General features: G+C 43.3%; 1 protein-coding gene across 1 annotated transcript in view; it reads left to right on the forward strand.

Moving 5' to 3' along the window:
* The window catches only part of LOC119654817 (glycosylphosphatidylinositol anchor attachment 1 protein), a 29,480-nt gene extending 9,100 nt beyond the window's left edge, over nt 1-20,380 (forward strand). Inside the window, exons 4-7 of the mRNA XM_038060377.1 lie at nt 18,824-19,644; nt 19,710-19,855; nt 19,946-20,111; nt 20,173-20,380. Of these exons, the coding sequence (XP_037916305.1) occupies nt 18,824-19,644; nt 19,710-19,855; nt 19,946-20,111; nt 20,173-20,295 (1,256 nt within the window). The 3' untranslated portion in view covers nt 20,296-20,380. The remainder of the gene's footprint in view (nt 1-18,823; nt 19,645-19,709; nt 19,856-19,945; nt 20,112-20,172) is intronic.
* Nucleotides 20,381-20,639: the final 259 nt, after the last annotated feature.

Below are 20,639 nucleotides of genomic sequence, written 5' to 3' on the forward strand. Positions count from 1 at the left end.
AGCGAAGGGACAACTCTGAGTTAATCGGTGGAGAACTTGAGGAACTGAAAGGATCGTTTGGGGCATCTTCGGCTAAGGGCAAACTGCAAAGAGGTCTCGGCCAGCAACGGTCAAGTCTTCATTTTTCTACGAAAGGGATTATACTACGCTTTGAGTCTCTATGTGTATACCGTAAAATGTTACGGATAAACTTTGCCGAAGAAAGCACGAACGAGTGGCTCATACAAGTACTGCTCCTCCTTCAACAAGGTGTGGGAGGGTGCGCAACTGACCTTGAAGAGGGTTTCCGAGCTAGAGTGGTGCTTTCTTTGGCTTTGAGATGAGGAGCGTAATGGTGCTGAGTTCCTGGAACAACTTGGAGTCCAAAATAAGCCCGGAACTTCCACCTGGATGCTATTAAGCAGCAAAACAGGAGGAAGAGCCGATAGGTAGCTGCATTTCTTATACCAAAAATTTTGCACCCGATCCAGACCTGGGCCTCGCCAGTTCTTCGAGCTGTTTATGGCTCGTCGAACTTTCTCTTCGGTAACATCTGCAAAATTCATGCCAGGCGTGTTTGCATGGCGGGTGCCTTCGGCGGTGATCCACTTAGCATGCTCACCATGCTTGTCAGGTACCCCCAAAAGTCCACCCCAATGCTCTTTCGCTTCCGTCACCGAAAACTGTACTGTCTGGACGCTCTGTTGGGATTCTTTGAGATCTGAAAAAGCTCCGCTGGACATGTTTGGCATGAATTTCGCCATATCGTCGTAACCGACTGCATATGACAGAAAGTTCCTGCTTTAATGCATCCAGAATTTCAACTACGGGTGTCTCACTGGGGATGGCATAGTTCCGGTAAACCCTCTGCACTTTATTTCTGACCCGTCTGCTGGCATTGCCAGTGCTGATTTGATCAGACGAATTTTCCATTGTGGATCTCTTTGGTCACTCAAACCAATAACAAGAAAGTGAATCTTCTGACTGTGCAATCTGATAGCCGTAATTACTCCACAATACACAAGTGATTATAGTTCCAGCAGCGACATATCAGCACACAGTCGAGATGCAAACTCATCATTGATTTGAGATAGAATTCCCAGAGTTCCTAGAGATGCATAGAGGCTGAGAATACCTGGTCTATGCAAAGGATCTATATCCGAGAATTCTACATACGCTCTTTGGAATTCGTCCCGAACCTCAGCGGAAACCTCAGCTGGACGGTGGAGAAGAATGCTTCGGTGAGTACTGAAACTGTTGCCTGCAGTGCGGCGTGGTGTTGTTGTATCCGCCCCCGCCGCTATTTCGTAGTAGGAGCGGGTGATGAAGATGTTCATTTCTTCAGTCCATTTCATCCGCTGCCTACGCGAACCTGCTGAAATGGTCGCCAATGATTGTGGTGAAACAGCTGCAGCAGGCGGAGCTGTGCTCTTGGTCGTCGTGGCGCCGAGAGGTCGAATCGCCCCACGACTAGCGGTTTCGACGCCGTGCTGTCCATTACGAGAGCCCCGGCAGCATGGTTTCTCCAACTCGAGGCTCAATTTACTTTGGCCGGCGTCACAGCGGATGCCGTTGGTTTTAATTACACACTGGCCGGGCTGGACGAGGAGGTAGTTGAGCTTGTCTCCGACTTCCCCGAGGACTGCTCTTATAGGCAATTAAAAGGGCAGCTTGTAAAATGTCCATCAGTAAGTGAGGCGGCTAAATTTAAGCAGCTACTGACAGAAATGACCGTGTACCACGCCTACTGCTGCGTGAAATCAATCAGTTGGGTGGTGACAAAGTCGGCACCGAGCTGCTGCAGTTTTTGTGGCTGCAAAGGCTTTCGAATTGTGATTTAAACACTTTATTTTATTAATAAATTTTATTATGATATGATATGGTAAATATTAAATATTTGTATTTTTATTTTTGAACTTAATTCAATTTTCACAATATAAATTGAATTGAGAGAAGTCATCTCTCTCCTCTGGATTGCTTTCGTTTCGAACTCCAACAGACACCAAAAAAGAATTTTCGCTGTCAAAAATTGTTTTTTGATGTCATGGCCGCCACGATTCACACTTTCGTGCATTCGACATGCTAGTTGCTCGTTCCGCCACAAAATCATATCATAAAAAACATAAATTTTCTATTTAAAAGAAAACTTCAAGAGCGAAAACAAAAAGAATTTTTTTCCATCAGAACACCAAAACTCATCGATATAAACATGAAATTTTCGAGAAGTTCAGGCCAGTGTAATTATCTGTAGCCCGACAATTCAATTGGACAGGACCTTGAAATATGTTAGAGCGCTTCATTTAATACCATAACGGTACGCTAGAGGATTACAGTGCCCCATGATTATTACCCTGATTTGGCTTCTATACTCATTCACAGCTGAATCGCCTTGTATTCGACGCTAAGTCACGATACGAATCCCACGTTGTTTTCATGTGAGCGTAATCGTTGGCTATGCTTAATAGAATGCTCTTTAATGACCTTACTAACAAACTGTATTCTCAGGCCCATATGCAGATTCTAATTGCGAATGAACCAGGGAGGGTCAACTTTGCTTCTAAGCATTTTCTTTTGAAACGTTTGTGTAACTTTCAAGCTTGATTTTTCAGCGCAGGTATTAGAATTTTAAGGAATTCTTCCAGGAGGTCTCTATGCAATTTATACAGCACACCTTGATGCAACTGGTGGGAGTAGAGGATGTGTATAAGAAACAAAAGTTATATAGTGCCAATATGTGTCTTCCTCCCGCGGGGGTGTGGCACCCCGTCCCCCCGGTCCGGGGTGGAAATTTGCTTTTTCGAGATAAATTGGGTGGATATAAGATATAAATTTGGTGGATATAAATGTTCCAAAAAATAAAGACCTTAGTGAAAAAATCATCATCATCAACCGGTATCCGGTACAGGCCTGCCTTAATAAGGAACATCCCGGTTTTGCGCCGAGGTCCACCAATTCGATATCCCTAAAAGCTGTTTGGCGTCCTGACCTACGCCATCGCTCCATCTTAGGCAGGGTCTGCCTCGTCTTCTTTTTCTACCATAGATATTACCCTTATAGACTTTCCGGGCTGGATCAACCTCATTCATACGGATTAAGTGACCCGCCCACCGTAACCTATTGAGCCGGATTTTATCCACAGTCTGACGGTCATGGTATCGCTCATAGATTTCGTCGTTATGTAGGCTACGGAATCGTCCATCCTCATGTAGGGGGCCAAAAATTCTTCGGAAGATTCTTCTCTCGAACCCGACCAAAAGTTCGCAATTCTTCTTGCTAAGAGCCCAAGTCTCCGAGGAATACATAAGGACTGGCAAGATCATTGTCTTGTACAGTAAGAGCTTTGATCCTATGATGACGTTCCGAGCGGAACAGTTTTTCTCAGCTTAAATAGAGTCTGTTGGCTGCCAGCAACCGTGGGCGGATTTCATCGTCGTAGCTGTTATCGGTTGTGATTTTCGACCCTAGATAGGAAAAATTATCAACGGTCTCAAAGTTGTAGTCTCCTATATTTATTCTCCCCATTTGACCAGTGTGGTTTGATGTTGTTGGTTGGTTGGTTTTCGGTGTTGATGTTGCCACCATATATTTTGTCTTGCTTTCATTGATGTGCAGCCCAAGATCTCGTGCCGATTAGCGCCTGCTCGACCTGGATGAAGGCAGTTTGTACGTCTCGGGTCGTCCTTCCCATGATGTCGATATCGTTAGCATAGGCCAGTAGTTGGGTGAACTTAAAGAGGATCGTACCTCTTGCATTTACTCCATCATCACGGATCACTTTCTTCAGGGTCAGGTTAAAGAGTACGCATGATAGGACATCCCCTTGTCGTAGACCGTTGTTGATGTCGAATGGCATTGAGAGTGATCCTGCTGCTTTTATCTGGCCTCGCACTTTGGTCAGGGTCAGCCTAGTCAGTCTTATCAATTTCGTCGGGATACCGAATTCTCCCATGGCCGTGTACAGTTTTAACCTGGCTATGCTATCATAGGCGGCTTTAAAGTCGATGAATAGATGGTGCAACTGTTGTCCATATTCCAACAGTTTTTCCATCGCCTGCCGCAGAGAGAAAATCTGATCTGTTGCTGATTTGCCTGGAGTGAAGCCTCTTTGGTATGGACCAATGATGTTCTGGGCGTAAGGGGTTATCCCGTCTAGCAAGATAGTGGTGAATATCTTATAGATGGTACTCAGCAAAGGTATCGATAATTGCTGCACTGTGTGATATCTCTCTTTTTATGTATGAGATAGATAATGCCTCTTTGCCAGTCGTCAGGCATGGATACGCTGTCCCATTATTATTATTCTGTTAAGAGAAAGTCGCACCGCGTCCTTGAAGATTGTGCCCCTTTTACTGGTTATAGTGTACCTATTGATCATAGTATTTCAAGCAGGCCCATAATCGTTAGGAACTTTAGTATGTTCCCTACTTCCAGATCTTTTAGCTTTGCATCTTATATTAAGTGTTCTCCCAGATGCCTCGACCTACTTTGCACAAGTGCCGGACACTGTCCCAGGACGTGTATAGAGGTTTCGTCCTCCTCCTCACAAAACCTGCAGGCAGTGTCCGTAGATATCCCTAGCTTCCCTAGGTGATAGTTCAGCCGACAATGACCAGTGAGAATTCCCACTATGATTCGGAGGTTTTTTTTGGCGAGGTTTAAACAATGTGTTGTCGAATGCTCCTTCGATATCCAAAAACGCACACAGTGCAATTTCTTTTGTTTCTATGGCGTCCCGTAGTACCTCTGTCAGCTGATACTGAGCAGTTTCAGTTGACCGTCCTGCCCGGTAAGCGTGTTGACAGTGATGTAGGGGATTACGCTTTATAACCTTAGTTCTAATATAGTTGTCTATGACCTTCTCCACCGTTTTAAGTACCAACGATGTTAGGCAGATTGGTCTGAAAGATTTAGGGTGAAAAGGATCCTTTTTAGCCGCTTTCGGAATAAAGACCACTTTTGCCCGTCTCCATGCCCTTGGTATGTAACCCAGTGCTATGCTCCCCCTTACCACCCTCAGAAGAGACTCTAAGATAATTCCTAGGCCTCTCTGAATAAGTGCTGGGAAAATGCCATCTACTCCGGGAGATTTCACTGGTTTAAAAGTTAACATTGCCCCTCTTAGCCTAGCTTCAGAGCATACCTCTTTTGCTAGTTTCCAGTTCTCCTTTCCTCCCCTTTTATTCGTTGTCGGGGTGTCAGGCAGATTGTTGTCACCTGCCACCGAGGGGTAGGACCCCAGGAAATGAGTTCTGAGAAGCAGGTGTACCCTGTCCTCCTCATTCTCGGAAAATTTCCCGTCTTCCTTTTTCAAGCAGACAGAGGATATTCCCCCGTCTTTGGCTACAGCCTTGTACAGCCTGGTTGCTTCTGTGATCTGTTCGATCCCTTCACAGAATTCCATAAAGCTGTTCCGTTTCGCTTCCCTGATCGCGTTGCTATACGCAGTCAGTGCATTTTTACACCTCTGCCAGTCCCCGGTTTGTTTTGCCCGGTTAAAGAGTTTTCGTGCCTCTGTTCTCATTCTGGCTAGGTTCTTGTTCCACCATGGTACATCCCTTGGTAACTTGACTGTCTTAGCCGGACAGCTGGCCTCATATGCGTCAATGACGATTGTATTGAGGTTTTCCACCACCGTTTCTAATTCCAGTTCGCTCCTGATGTCACCGCCCCCTTGAAGGTGGGCAATGTTGTTGCTCAAGTGCGTTCCGTAGGATTCCCAATCCGTTCTCCTGGTATTCCTTATTATTCTTTCTATTTCGGAGTTACTCTCAATGTCGAATCTGATTATCCTGTGATTAGACATTGAGGGTTCATCCGACACCATCCAATTCCTGACCATTCCGTTCATTAGGGTATTTCCTAGAGGTATATCTAGTACCTCCTGTCTGGTGCTGGCGACAAATGTTGGAGTGTTCCCTACGTTGTATATTTCTAACTTCTAAATTCAAGAAGGTACTCACCTCTACGATTGGTGTCGCAGCTTCCCCAGACTTCGTGGTGGGCGTTGGCATCGCAGCCGAGAAGAAGTGGTAACGCCTACTCCTCGCAATACTTCGTCAGTTTTGCGACTTGTTCCGGTGGAGCCCGGATTTCGTCTCCTGGGAAGTATCCCGATGCCACAACTGCCTCTCGAGTGCTCCTCCCGGCTTCCAATGAGACTTGGATAGCCACAAGGTCCCCGGTTAAGAACTCTGAAAGATATACGTATTTTAAATTACGTTTAAGAATTATGCAAGCTCTTGGTTTTTCACAAGAGGAGTCCCAAATTACCTGCATGCTTCCTCCTTGCAGACCGCGAATCTGCCCCCGGTATACCCAGGGCTCCTGAGCCAGCACTATTCCAATGTTCTCCTTGGAATTTGCCCTTGCAATCACTGCAGATGCAGCTCTCGCATGGTCGAGGTTTATCTGGGCTATCTTAGTGTTGGCCATTGGTTCCGTTATTGTTCTGCTGTCTCATAATTTGAGCACAAGTTGATGAACCACTTGGTGTAACTGGTCACCTCCATGTTTAACTAATTCGGCTGTAATTCCATCGGCTCCAGGCGACTTATGATTTTTCAGCCGTTTTTAGGCGCGCGAGACTCGCTTTCATTCTTCTCCGTCTGCAGTTCTTCATAAAGAAAGAACTCCCAGCGATCACCACGTGGAGGTGGAGATAGGGTTTGGTAGTAGAGCTTTTGGTGTTGGTTCACCAGGCGTTTCTCAAGTTTTATGCTCCGTCGTGGGTACCAATCCACATTTCGCCCTGGGACCTATACTACCCTTTGATCGCCAGTGAAAAAATGCTTGCTTACCGAGATTTTTGAGATATTTAAAAAAATTTCATTCCGTTTAAAAATTTAAAAAAATGGGGTAAATCCGTAACTACGCATTTTATATCCATCAAATTTTCATAATATATTGGGAGGGCTTAAATACAGTAGATTCTCAAGGACTTTCAGCTAATTTTCAATTTATATGAGAAAACCAGGTTTTTGTTTCTATTAATTTTTATATAAAAAATTCAGGTAATTACATTATCTTGATTATAGCTCTGCTATTATTTATCCTAATGATATCTATCATATCTCATTTTAATGGTTTTCTCCAGCACTTCAAGGGAGCTTTAGATTAATTTCTAACAAAAGTTACTGATTTTCCGTTATTCGACCTTAATAGTATTAATTTTTTTTAGAAATTACGAATTTATGTTTGACGAGCCAGTCTATGTTGCAACTAGAAAAAAGTAGGAAGATCCATTCTTGTGCTTTGTTTCCAATTTATATTATGTCGTCGGGTTATTTGAAAAACCTGTTGCAAAACGTGCATTTTTTCGATGTAAAAACGACATGTTTGAATATGAATAACTCGGAAACTACTACTTGTACGAGAATTGGTTATTTCGGAAAAACGAATTTCCACCCCGCAGACGGAGTGCCACATTCCCACGGGGGAGGTGCAGATCGGCACTATATAGCTTTAGTTTCTTATTCCTCCCCACCCCACCTACCCCAAATTTCATTTCAATCGGTTTTGATTGAAAGAATTCCGGTTTTCTGAAAATATTATCAAATCTGGGATTAAATGACTCAGGGAGTGGAAAAGTGTGATCTTGTTGGGAAGGTCGAGCTTTTTAGTACTATTCATCTGTGACTTCTTGTCACTTGGAGAGCCAAAATCCGAAGTTTCTAAATTAATATTTGGGACACTTCAGTAGTGTGTCACTACAGGCTATCCCATCACGACAAGATGATGTCCGGTGGCAGTCAGGTGTGCATATTGTTGTTTTGAGAGACAGGACTCATTTTCGGAAACTATCCAACTTAAAAATCCGAAAAAATCAGGATAGTGCGCTTAGATGAAATCTAGGCCTCAAAGTATGTGCCATTCCGATATTTGATTAAGTAAGCTTACTAATAGTATATTACCAACTTTTAGAAAGTGACTGAAAAACTCCCCTTAATTTTATCCTAGGAGTTTTGCACCGACATAGAAGACTATCTCGTGCATACACATGCCAAGTTCCATGAAAATCGACTATTAGTGTCAAAGTTATTGCGGTTCAAACTTATCAATTTCGTGCGAATTTACTGCATCCTAAGCCATACAAATAATATGCTGACGTCATAATTAACGAGAATGATTGACATTCGAATGAAATATTAAAATTCTTTTCACGAAAAATCAACTTCTCCCCAGCCATTTTTTTATATCTGTTGTAGGTTAAATTCTTCGCATTTGCTAATAATATTAAATTCAGAGTGTGAAGCGTATGAGGTTGACTATTATCAACACATGGCTTTTCATCAAATGATTTATTTAAATCACTTTTTCAAAACTAGAAGACAATGGAATTTTTAACTATGTGACACGGAGCTGTCATGCACTCGTCACAGTCGCAAGACGCCCTTCATTGTCTTTTATAGTCGGCCAATACACAGAACCATAGAGGGCGACAGGACGGACGACATTGCGGTCAATATTAGATTCGAGATGTTCGCTGATACGTCGATCACAAAGAACACCAGTTGTGGAATGCCACTTCTTCTAGGTCGCAAAAATGCGTGAAGCAATTTCAAAACGCAGTTCTCCATTGGCTGATAACATTGACCCGAGGTATTTAATTTCCTGACAGCACTGAGCAATTTAAATATCTCGAGTCAATGCTGTCAGCAGATGGAGAACTGCGTTATGCTTCTCACATAGGGAAACACAAAACCTTTTATACCTTTTATATCCACTGGTGGCAGTGGGATTTGTATCGTGATTTGACGTCGGATACCAGTCGACTCAGTTGTGAATGAGTACCTGAGTCAAATCAGGGTAATAATCTCGGGCGAGCGCAATGCTCATCGCATTGCCTCATACAGTGTATTGTAATCCTGTAATGTACGGTCTTGAATGTGCCGTGCAATTTTTTATGCAACTATAAGCAAACAATTTTAAGTAAACCCTTAACCCTTTATCAGCTACTACCATTTTAATTTTTAAAAAAAGTCGTCGCCTTTATAATGCTATAGTTGTAAAGACTCAAAAACTACGGCGGGACTGAGAAAAAGCCGCAATCGGAGCTAAGGTTGTATAGGAGTAATAGCTCTCCAAAGACAAAAAGTTTTCTGGAATTTTATCTTACACCAGGCACTATTTATTTTAATTATTCAATTAGTCTCAGTTACAGACCTGGAAATGTAAACCATAAATATGAAAAACACACTGGATTTTATACTACAAAGAAGTTTGTTTTAATCGATAAATAGACGTGGCGGATATTTTGCATAATCATCATCATCATCAACGGCGCAACAATCGGTATCCGGTCTAGTCCTGACCTAATAAGGAACTCCAGACATTCCGGTTTTGCGCCGAGGTCCACCAATTCGATATCCCTAAAAGCTGTCTGGCGTCCTGGCCTACGCCATCGCTCCATCTTAGGCAGGGTCTGCCTCGTCTTCTTTTTCTACCATAGATATTGCCCTTATAGATTTTCCGGGCTGGATAATCCTCATCCATACGGATTAAGTGACCCGCCTACCGTAACCTATTGAGCCGGAATTTATCCACAACCTGACGGTCATGGTATCGCGCATAGATTTCGTCGTTATGTAGGCTACGGAATCGTCCATCGTCATGTAGGGGACCAAAAATTCTTCGGAGGATTCTTCTCGAACGCGACTAAGAGTTCGCAATTCTTCTTGCTAAGAACCCAACTCTCCGAGGAATACATAAGGACTGGCGAGATCATTGTCTTGTACAGTAAGAGCTTTGACCCTATGGTGAGATGTTTCGAGGGGAATAGTTTTTGTAAGCTGAAATAGGCTCTGTTGGCTGACAACAACCGTGTGCGGATTTCATCATCGTATCTGTTATCGGTTGTGATTTTCGATCCTAGATAGGAGAAATTATCAACGATCTTAAAGTGGTTTTCTCCTATCTTTATTCTTCCCGCTTGACCAGTATGGTTTGAAGCCACAATATTTTGCTGAATAACAATTAAAAAATGTTTGTATTCTAAATGTTCTTATCCAAAGTGACCATTCTCCATTGTTAAACAATATGTAGGAGCTCGAATTTTGGACCACCGAGTGTGCAGGTTTTGCATCTTAAAAAGCGGTTAAGGCGCAGGTTTAAATTTCGATTGGTTGTTCCTCTTGCTTCAACTTTACGGAAAACGTTTACAATTGGATATCCGGTGCTGAGCTCTTGCTTTCAAGTACTAAGGCCATGTTAAAATATTCCTCCGATGAGTATTCCATCTTGGTGTTTAGGATCTATTTGTGAGATTGTCTGTCCGTCTTTCTGTCTGTCTGTCACAGGCACTTTTCTCAGAAACGGCTATACCGATTGTCACGAAATTTGGTGAGAAGGTGGGACATGTGGAACCCCAGACATGCAGTGAGTGATATCCTCCTACGTTGAGATTTAGGGGGGGTCCCCATACATGTAAAAGGGGGGTGTAAACATTTTTTCCACTAAATATAGTCATGTGGGGTATCAAATGAGAGGTCTTGATTAGTACTTTTTGAAGCCGGTTTTAGTTTTGAGATTTGAATAAAAAGGCGGGGAGTGGGAGGGGTGCAAAGTGATGATTTCTTTAAAGGTCCGATTCTCAGAAACTACCCATCCGAAAAATCTGAAAAAAATCATGAAGCTGCCTCTATATGGTGCCCAGACTTCAAAATACTCTCCATATCAATATCTGTTCAAATTAAGTTAATAATATTTTTGGGAAAATTGAGTAAAACCCCCCTTAAATTTATCTCAGAGTTATAAAAGTTGGTAGTAGTATAAATTATAATATAAAGCATATCATCTCCAAGTTTGATCAAAATCATACTATTAGTAACAAAGTTACAGTAGTTCAAAGTTGTCTTTACCGTGTAAATTTACAACCCGAAGTACTAAATCTGTCATGCTAAACGCATATTCTTAACGGGCTACGTACAAATGGGATAGTTCTACATTCAAATATACTCACACAAGAAGCAAACAAAACCTTTCATACCTGAAGCGCCCAGCTTCCGGTTTCCCGACTTGTTTAAGGTTTTATGTAAAGCAAAACCTTATTAAAATCGGTTTACTCTCTGTCTGTCTGTCTGTAGAAGATGCAGTTCGGGCAATTAAAACCAAATTGGAATGGAGTTTTAATGATGCCTTTCAATGAATTGAAACCAAGTCAAATCTAATTATGTCGTTTACCTAATAGACCTCGAAAGGGATCATCTGATGGTCACTTATATTCGCCTGCGTGTTGTGTTTCACAGGGTTGGAGAGCTGCGACGTGCTAACCGCTTGTATGATCCAGCTGTCGCTCGGCAGTGGGAGAGCTATCTTGCTGATCGAGCGGCAGATATACTGAGTAATTCGCCTGAGAATAGCGATGAACATTGGACCGCCATCAAAAGTGTTCCTTTCTCAGGTGCTACACAGGTCGTCGGCCACTTTCCAAAGGGGCGTCATAAGATATGAGTGACTGCGGAATCGTGGAAGCGGATCGACGAACGGAAGGAGTTGAAGGCTTTATTGATGGCTGCGAGCGATGGCGGACGTGACGCGCTCCGATACCGAGCGAAATACCGGGAAGTTCAGCGTAGTGTCCGCCATGACAAGAGAGAATTTGCTATTGCACTGGTCAGGGAGGCGGAAGATGCCTCAGATCGCAATGATTTCAGGAATGTATATCGCCTCACGAAAGAGCTTGCATGTGGTCGCAAATCTTTCGATAGTACTGTCAAGGACACCAACGGTCGACTTCTCATTCACGATGATGAACAACTGAAGAGGTGGAAAAAACACTTCATCGCAGTTCTTAACCGTATCACAACCAGTGAAGTTCCTCTTTTTGTGGATGAAATGGCTACTCACCGTTACATGCGGATACAGACTGTTCTTCTAAGCAGGAGAGAAATCATTTCGGCCATCAATTCACTCAAACGGAGCAAAGTCGCTGAGCTTAACGGTCACCCCGTAGAATTTTTTTATCGCTCCATCTGCAGTTACGGCTGATTTGCTCTTTCCACTCGTACTTCAAGATCTTTCCCAGAGAGTGGAAGAAGGGGATGATCGTCAAGATCCTAAAGAAGGGCATCCGTTTTGAGTGTGACAATTGGAGAGATATCTGCTTCCTTCCGTTGCAAAGATAATAGCTAAAATAATTCTGGAAGGAACGCATCAAAGAACATCTCGAAAGCATGATCGACAGAGACCAGGCTGGCTTCCACAACGGATCCTCCTGCATTCACCACATCAGCACCCCACGCATCATTTTGGAACAGTGCGCGGAGTTTAGATCGTTGTTGCACATGCTCTTCATCGATTCCGAGAAAGCTTTCGATAGCGTGAGCATGGAGTGTATCTGGAGTGCTCTACGTAGGAGGGGGATTCCGAAGAAAAGAATAGCTTTTATCAGAGCGACATATGATGGCGCAACATGTTGAAATGTCAGGGGCTGCATCAAGGCAAAATCTCGGGGTCCGCCAGGGTTGCATCTTGACGCCAATGTTATTTCTTCTCGTTGTCAGTGACGTTCTTTATGTTGCCTTGCCCGGAGGGCGTGGAGGTGTTCATTGGACGATGACATATTTGTCAAACCACCTGAGTACGTCTATGTCATCTGTTTGCTCTCTCACCGAATAATAGACCTTGGCCAAATGGCTCTGGATTTGGAAAAAAAGGCAAGTAGAGTTGAACTGAAGATAAACACCAACACAAACAAGGTTCTCAGTCTCGCGGGTCAACGCATTCTCCCTATCTGTATATTTGTATATCTAGGTAGCGTTGTTTCTGCGGATGGTGGCACCGAACTCGATGTCGCCCGACGCGTTAACAGCCCTAGATCTGGAAATGTAGTTATCTCAATACCAGGATTAAGTTGAGACTGTTCTTTGTTAGTGTTCTTTCTGTGTTGCTGTGTGACAGTAGCACATGGAAAGTGAATTCCAACCCAAACGCTTCAAGCTTTCGTCAATAACTGCAGCGTCCTGTCATGGGAGTACGCTGGCCTGACACCATCTCAAGTGAAGAAGTTGGTCGGCACATAGGCCTGTTACTCATACGCATTGTGATGGGCAGGCCGAAGTGGCAGTGGATAGGTCAAACTTTAAGGAGGGGCTACGCCATGCAGTGGAATCCACTCTCCCAAGATGGCCGACGAGTGAGTCGCCCCAAGAGCACTTGGGGCAGAACAGTAGTGGAGAAGTGTGACCGTCTCCGCCAGACGAAGGTTGAACTGAAGCGAGTTTCGGGTAACCGCGAGCGATGGTGCGTAGGTTCGGTTAACGCGCTATAAACCACCAAGGAGTGAATGGTAACGATTTATAATAGTTACAGAAGAGTTCTTAAGTATTTATTGTGGTTAGGTTCAGGGATTTGCTATTTCTTCGGTGAGCGGTTACCTTTAATCGATTATAACTGCCATTAATTTAGTAATTAGGATAAAATGATATTAACATAATTTATTTAAATTATTTTTTTGCAACAAAATTTGTCATGTACATATAATATAATTCGAGAAATATTGGTTTAAACAGACAAATTTTGGGGAGTCAAGTAACATTTTTGTGTTTGGCAAGTTACTATTCCCCGTCAGTCCCTGTCAGTCAGTCAAGTATTCAGGGGATACGTTGACTCCCATAGCTTACATAAGGATACCAATGATAACGGACTGCCGATTATTTAATTAGCAGTGTCACACGACATGATTGTTGGAAGTACCTGATTTGCGCGGAAAACGGCCCCTCCAGACGGGACCACTTTCAACCAAATTGACCACATGTTGAACGAACACCGTCGCCCTTCAACATTGATGAATGTGTGAACATATACGAGGACCAACATAGATTTAAATCACTATCTCGTTCGAATGGTGCTCCGGGTTCGAATAACAACAACATCTAGAATCCCCTCTGATAATCAGGTGAGAGTTAACACTGAAGCCATCCACAGCACATCTTCTGTAACACTTATAAGTGGGAAATGGATGCCACAATAACCGCAGTCAACAGAGGCCCTGAAGATGCAGCACTAACAAATGATCTTCACAATGACCTGCAGAACGTTATCATTGATACGGCTGCAAACATATTTGGCGCCAGTCGATCAATATAAGCTAGCAGGGGAACGGAAGAATGCCGTAAACCGACTAATGTTGCGTTCTCAAAGAACGCGGGCACGCGCTGAAACTTATCACGAACTCCGGCGAGCGGAGAAGTAACTTCACAGACGGAAAAAAGAAGCCTGGGAGAACCAAGTCTACGAACTCGAAAAATACAGGGAGCAACAGTACCAGGTGCGGAAGTTTTACAACAAGTCAGCAGGATGAAGCCTTATACGTCTCGATGCTCATCCTGCCGAGACAAAGAAGTAAATCGGATTTCCCACAGAATGGAGCGATGGGTTGAGTATTTTGATGAAATGCTGAACAACCAGAACATCGGTGATTTGGAGGTCCCACCAACTGAAGACAACATACAAATATTGCCACCACCAAGTATATAGAAGAAACAGTCCGTGCAATTCATCGACTTAAAAATCATAAGTCGGCAGGGGCCGATGGAAGTACAGCCGAATTTGTTAAATATAGAGACGACCAATTACACCAACTGGCTCATCAATTTATGTTCAAGGTGTGGGACACCGACCTGACGACTGGCAACGAGGCATTATCTGTCCCATACATAAAAAGGGAGATATCACGCAGTGCAGCAATTATAGATGTATCACGTTGCTGAGTATCATCTATAAGATATCTTGCTAGGCCGGGTAGCCCCATACGCTCAGAACATCATTGGCCCATACCAAACAGGTTTCCCTCCAGGCAAATCAGCAGATCAGATTTTTTCTCTGTACCAAGCGATGGTGCTCTGAGGTGGCGGGGAGGAAGACGGGGCGGCAACCCTGTCGGCTGAACCAAAACCAAGTGGCCGAGGAGAACCTCCATGTGGTGGCACCGGAAAACGCTGTATCGCATTGGCTTGCCGGCCGTGATGCAGTAGGCGAATGCTCCAAGGCCTAGCAAGGGCGATCAGACCCGAGTCTGCACGGGGACTCATCTGAAGTGGCTTCGGTCACGAAACCTTACCAGGGGTATACTGGTACCATGGGAACTGAGGTAGCCCCTGGACTCTTATACTTCAGGAGAATTCCTGTCGTATCTGAGTACAGCTCGGTTGGTTGCGGTTGGCCCCCTTGTGGGAGTTTCATGGGGGCTGTGGTTGTGCTCAAGCGAGAAGAGACCTTCGGGCCTCGACGTGGTGTTGCGTATCAACACGGGTGCCGTACTCCATAGTTCGGTAGAGATTTAGGTGATGCTTGCATTCACCAGTATGATTGCCAAGCCATGCACTTAACATAGACTGGTACCGTTATGCTTGTCTAACGGGGCTCTGATTGTGGTCACAAAATCAATCCGTGCCTGAAGAGGGCCGTAGGATTAAGTCTCAAGACAGGTACCTACGTTAAACACCGAGGACTTCACTGTACCAAGCGATGGAAAAACTGGTGCAATATGGACATCAGTTGCACTATTTTTTCATCGACTTTAAGGCCACCTATGATAGTATAGCAAGGGTAAAACTGACTAGGCTGACCCTGACCAATGTGCGAGACCAGATAAAAGCAGCAGGATCACTTTCGAGATGGTTCAATATTAACAACGGTCAGAGCAAGGATGCTCTATCATGCCTCCACTTTAACCTAGCCCTGGAAAAAGTGAACCGTGATGCTGAGGTAAATGGGAGAGGCACTATCCTCTTTAAGTCCACTCAATTACTGACGATATCGGCGTCATGGGAAGAACAATCCGAGACGTACAAAGTGCCGTCATTCAGATCGAGAAGGCGGTGTGATATCTTGAGCTGCACATCAATGAAGGTAAGACGCAATATATGGTGGCAACGTCGACACCAATAACCAACATCAAATTGCGCTGATCAAACGAGAATAATAAGGATAGGATACGCAAATCAAAACCAATAACAGCTACGATGATGTAATCGGCGCACGGTTGTTGACAGCCAACAGAGCCTATTTCAGTTTACAATAGCTGTTTCGCTCGGTCGTACGGAGTACAAGACAATGATCTTGCCAGTTCCCATGTATTCCTCGGAGATTTGGCCGCGTTCGAAAGAAGAATCCTTCGAAAAATGTTTGGCCGCCTACATGAGGATGGATAATTCCGTAGCCGTCAGGTTGTGGATAAAGTCCGGCTCAATAGGTTGTAGTAGGCGGGTCACTTCGTCCGTATGGATGAGGGTGATCTAGCCTGGAAACAGCTTTTAGGGATATCGAATTGGTGGACGTCGGCGCAAAACCGGGATGTCTGGAGTTTCTTATTAAGGCAGGCCTAGACTTGTTGCGTTGTTGTTGATGATGAAGCTACTACTCCCAATAACTTTATCTTGATAAGTGGACTTTTGTATTTTATTGTTAAATCTGAGCTAATGCTTCAGCTAGCTGTACACCGCTTGTCCGGTAAATTTAAAACACCTTGTTTACAATAATGTTTACAATATTCATACAATATTCATGCTTAGCCTCTGTATATCCCCTCTGGGCCAGGAGTGCCAAGGAGGGAGAGATTTTATGCGCGTACGCACAATTTGACAGGTCCTTAGAACCGCGACCAATTGGGCTGTTTTACGTTATTTAGTAGAGTTGTCGAAATAGTGGGGTAGGGTGATCCTCCGTTTTTTCTAGGAACTTTTCTAGAAGGTTGAATTTTTAGAGATAAAGGCTTTAATTGTTGATTCAACAACCTGGCTATTTGAGGTGAAGGAGTGTTGCGCTGAGTCATGAAACTTTCCGCGATGGCCTGCGCTTAACTAGCGTTGCTGCAGAATGTGATGATTCTAGAAAACGGAAGAGGACGACTCGGCAATACGAAACTTCAATCGTAAAGGAAAGGGAGGTATACATTAAATTTTATATCTGAGAACCTTGTCTTTTGGCTCTACAATGAAAAGCTGGTGATATGAACGCATCTGGTCGAATAGTCGAATACCGGTATGTGGAAAAAGATTCATGCAGACTAGACACTGTGAATCTGGGAAGGCTCCCAACCACCGGCAGCTGTTTTCCGCTGTTAAAGAAGGCGAAGCTTTTTGGGAATGAGATCGTGGGTGCTGCAGTATCACCAGGTATGGTAGTACAGAGAGAAATCGGATGAAAGGAAGCGGAATTTTCGGCGGAAGGTGGGGACAAGCTTGTAACCCTGGTAAGACCAGATATACAGATATTAGATTACACTTATGTCTACAAACAGAAAGGTAAGCCAAATCAACTTGTAGCATGGCAAAGCTTCTTCCTCTTTACTACTAGCGAAGATGGCAAAGTTGCAGGACTACCCTTATATCTTTCTGGTACAAGGGTCATGAACTCGATTCATAAAATCCACGGTATTGGATCGTAAAGGGGCTAGGATCTTCTACGATGGGAGATTCTCAAGACTGTGTGCTTATGTCCTGATATCATATTATGAATAACCACGTTACTTAGAATTTAGTTTAAATATGGCGAGCGAACAGACGGTAATACCAAGATGGAATGCTATGTAAATGGGTTAGACAAAGTTCAGTGAATTTCTTGGTAACAAAATGGAACTCCCTAGGCGACTAAAGACTGCTTTGGTGATAGAAGGCCAATTGGGAGCTACTAATCGAACACTTTTAGAATGCCCTTAGGAGTTTTGTCATTTCACGGAAGGAAACGGCGGTAAAACGATTTCCTGATGGAATCTTTGGTTTTACAGATAGAGGACGTAACTTTGACAGGCGTGTATGTAATGTTCGTGGATATTGAAGGAGGTGTGGTAGCGTCAATTCCGTGCAGTATGTTGCCAATACATGCTAAAGCTTATGCGGATGTCGTGGTTGTGCTATCTGTTGGTCGAGAGTGTAGAAATACATAACGTGGGGTTGATTTGAATGATAGTTGGCGCCTCAGGCAGGGACTTTCAGTGAATCCAAATAAAGCCACGATAATATTAATTATAAAAAGAAGTAAATTGAATATTCTTCACCTGCTAGAAATGAGGGGTGCAATCCTTGAATTTTCCGAAGAAGTGAAACATCTGAGAGTTATTGTAGGTAAAAACCTTATTTCTAAAAAACGTGTAGAGTCGTGGCCGAATGCACGGAGGTTTTCTACATTGGGGGGTCAAAAGTAACCCCGGAGCAGGATTCTATGTTTGGCTAATGCTGCTAAAAATGGAGGCAAGTTTCCTATAAGGGCAAGTGGCCCCAGACACGCCATATTGCCAGAACTGGTCACAATTTATTAGCTATGCATTGCGTATTAGAATATGAATTCAAAAAGATCATACATGTGCATCCTGTAATGGCGAAGTGAACTGAACATTTACTACCTAGGTGTCCCGTCTAAGGACGCATCAGACAGACAGCGAGCTGTATTACGGGAAAACCTGCGATACGTAAACAAATCGGGAACAATAACTTCATCAAAGGCGTTATGAAGTTTGTGGCGTTTTGCTCTTAGAATTCGGGGTGCTCAGCCTTGGGTTCGTTTATGATTTCCGCGGGGTTTGTTTCCTTGTTAAGCCTTACTCTTTAATGAGGGAGAGGATATTGGCGTGATCTTCCTCTATCTCTGTGAAAATGAGGATCTTATCTGTCTTCGTATTTTTTAGAGTCTCTGTTCTTTACAGCACATTTATATTGTTCCTGATTGTGATTGCGAGGATCTCTACTTTTTTTTCCTTCCTGGGTGGATTTGAGACCGTGGGTTTGGTAGGAATAGCCTATGGGGTATTCGCAATACTAGCATTAATCTTAACTTTCTTTCACAGATGTCGATTACAATACCTTCGCGTGTGGTTGAATCTTGAGGTGTAATTACTATTTTTTTTCAGAGTATTTGAATGTGAAAATTGAAGGACTGAATGGACAGCTTCCTAACCTGGATATGTTCAATTTAATTCAACGAATAGCTGCTCGTGAGCTACCAGTGCGTGAACCCTGTGGCTACAAGCAAACCAGCCCGCGGAAACGTGCGAAGAATAAAAATGCTGTCCTCGAGAATGTAAAGGCGATGCTTTCAATGTTGTTGTCGCAAGCGAATGGCGTCCCAACTGGCAATCATGGTCTTTTCCATCGTTATCGTGTCGAAGCTCTGACCCTAGAAGCTGTAAAGAAGCCAAAATCAGATTATCAAAGCCGCGGCGCAGCTGTTCTGCCGTTACTCAAAGTGATAGAAGGAGTGTCAAGGAGTCTTAACAATTTACTAGAGCGATTCCATCAAAGCTATTTCTTCTACATTTTAGTATCAAATGATCGCTTTGTGTCCATTGGTGATTTCATACCATGTTTACTATTGATGGCGGGTCCATTATTTATTAAAGCGTTTTTCTTGTGGCTCGGACTCAATGTTGAGGATCCGGAGATGGAGAAGTGTGACGAGGATGAAAAGCAAGCTGAGAGCTCGCAAACGGAGCTAAAACCAATTGTGAAGAAGGAGTTGGACCTGCAATATTCGAAAGTGTTGAGAATATTTTTAATCGCTCATTTGATTGGGTTTCTGGCTTCTGTGATGCCCGAGAATCGAGGCTTGAATGAAGTGTTTGCAACCTTGGGCCTAAGTTCGAATCAGTTTATAACGGGATTGGCGGTGGTTTTCTCGATAGTGGCACTGCTTGCACCTCACATTGTTGAACTGAATTATGATGGAGTAGAGGTGAGACTATACGGTCCTTGCTTGGGTATTTTAAAAATTAACAAGTATATGTTTACGTATTTCAGCTTTTACATATTGTTACGTTGCTGGAACTTGCAAGCGTTCTTGTAGTTGTTGGCCTTTTAAATTTTGCGCTTGGTTTTCTACTGTCAATAGTGATCGCACCAGCAGCCATCCTAGTGGATAGAAATCACAATGCTAGCATCAAATGGTGAGTTGTGTTCCCTTATAAGTTGACGTTAATCCCATTAGAGGGATTTACCTGCTCAAGCAACTTCTGATGTGGTATAATTATTTTCAGTCTAAACAGGTTCTACGTGATCTTGCTTCATCCTTTGATCGTTTCTTACGGCGTTGTGTTAATCCTTACTTTGAACGCATTCCCTGAATTAGGATTACTAGCTGTGGCGCAGAGAGCGATTGGAGCGACAATGGATGCTTTAACTTATTCAGTGGTTGATTCAATTGTAAGTTGTGTTTGTTGATTCCGATCTGACTACACAAACAGTTATTTTTTCGTCATTACAGATTTATGGCAACTGGGTTTATAATGCTGTCACTATTGCATTTCTTTCGAACTGGATGATGCTTTGGAGAGTTGTGTGCTATACAAAGACTGAGGAGGGTAGACCCAAATTGAAAACTAGTTAATTATTCTGAAAAATGTCCACTTAAATTATTTAGTTTGTTTTATTGTTTATCTGTTCCGATAGTAGAATATATGATTTGGATACAAGCTACAGATTTTTCATATTGCCGACTTTAGATGGCACTCATAGAAATAATGTGCGCAGACTTTTAAAATAAGCAGAACAAGTTAAAAGTGTATTATAATGGTTTTTTAGCGCTCGGTTGCAAAATGCAAATTAATTAATAGGAAGAAAAACGGAGTTCAACGGGGAAAGTCCAAAAAATAAGGTGACATCATTCAAATTTGCAGCTGTTACATCATTGGGTAAACAACTCGTTCCACTTAACTAGTTTATTATTATACA

This window comes from Hermetia illucens, chromosome 4 (genome assembly GCF_905115235.1).
Source record: "Hermetia illucens chromosome 4, iHerIll2.2.curated.20191125, whole genome shotgun sequence".
NCBI classification, from domain to species: Eukaryota; Metazoa; Arthropoda; class Insecta; order Diptera; family Stratiomyidae; genus Hermetia; species Hermetia illucens.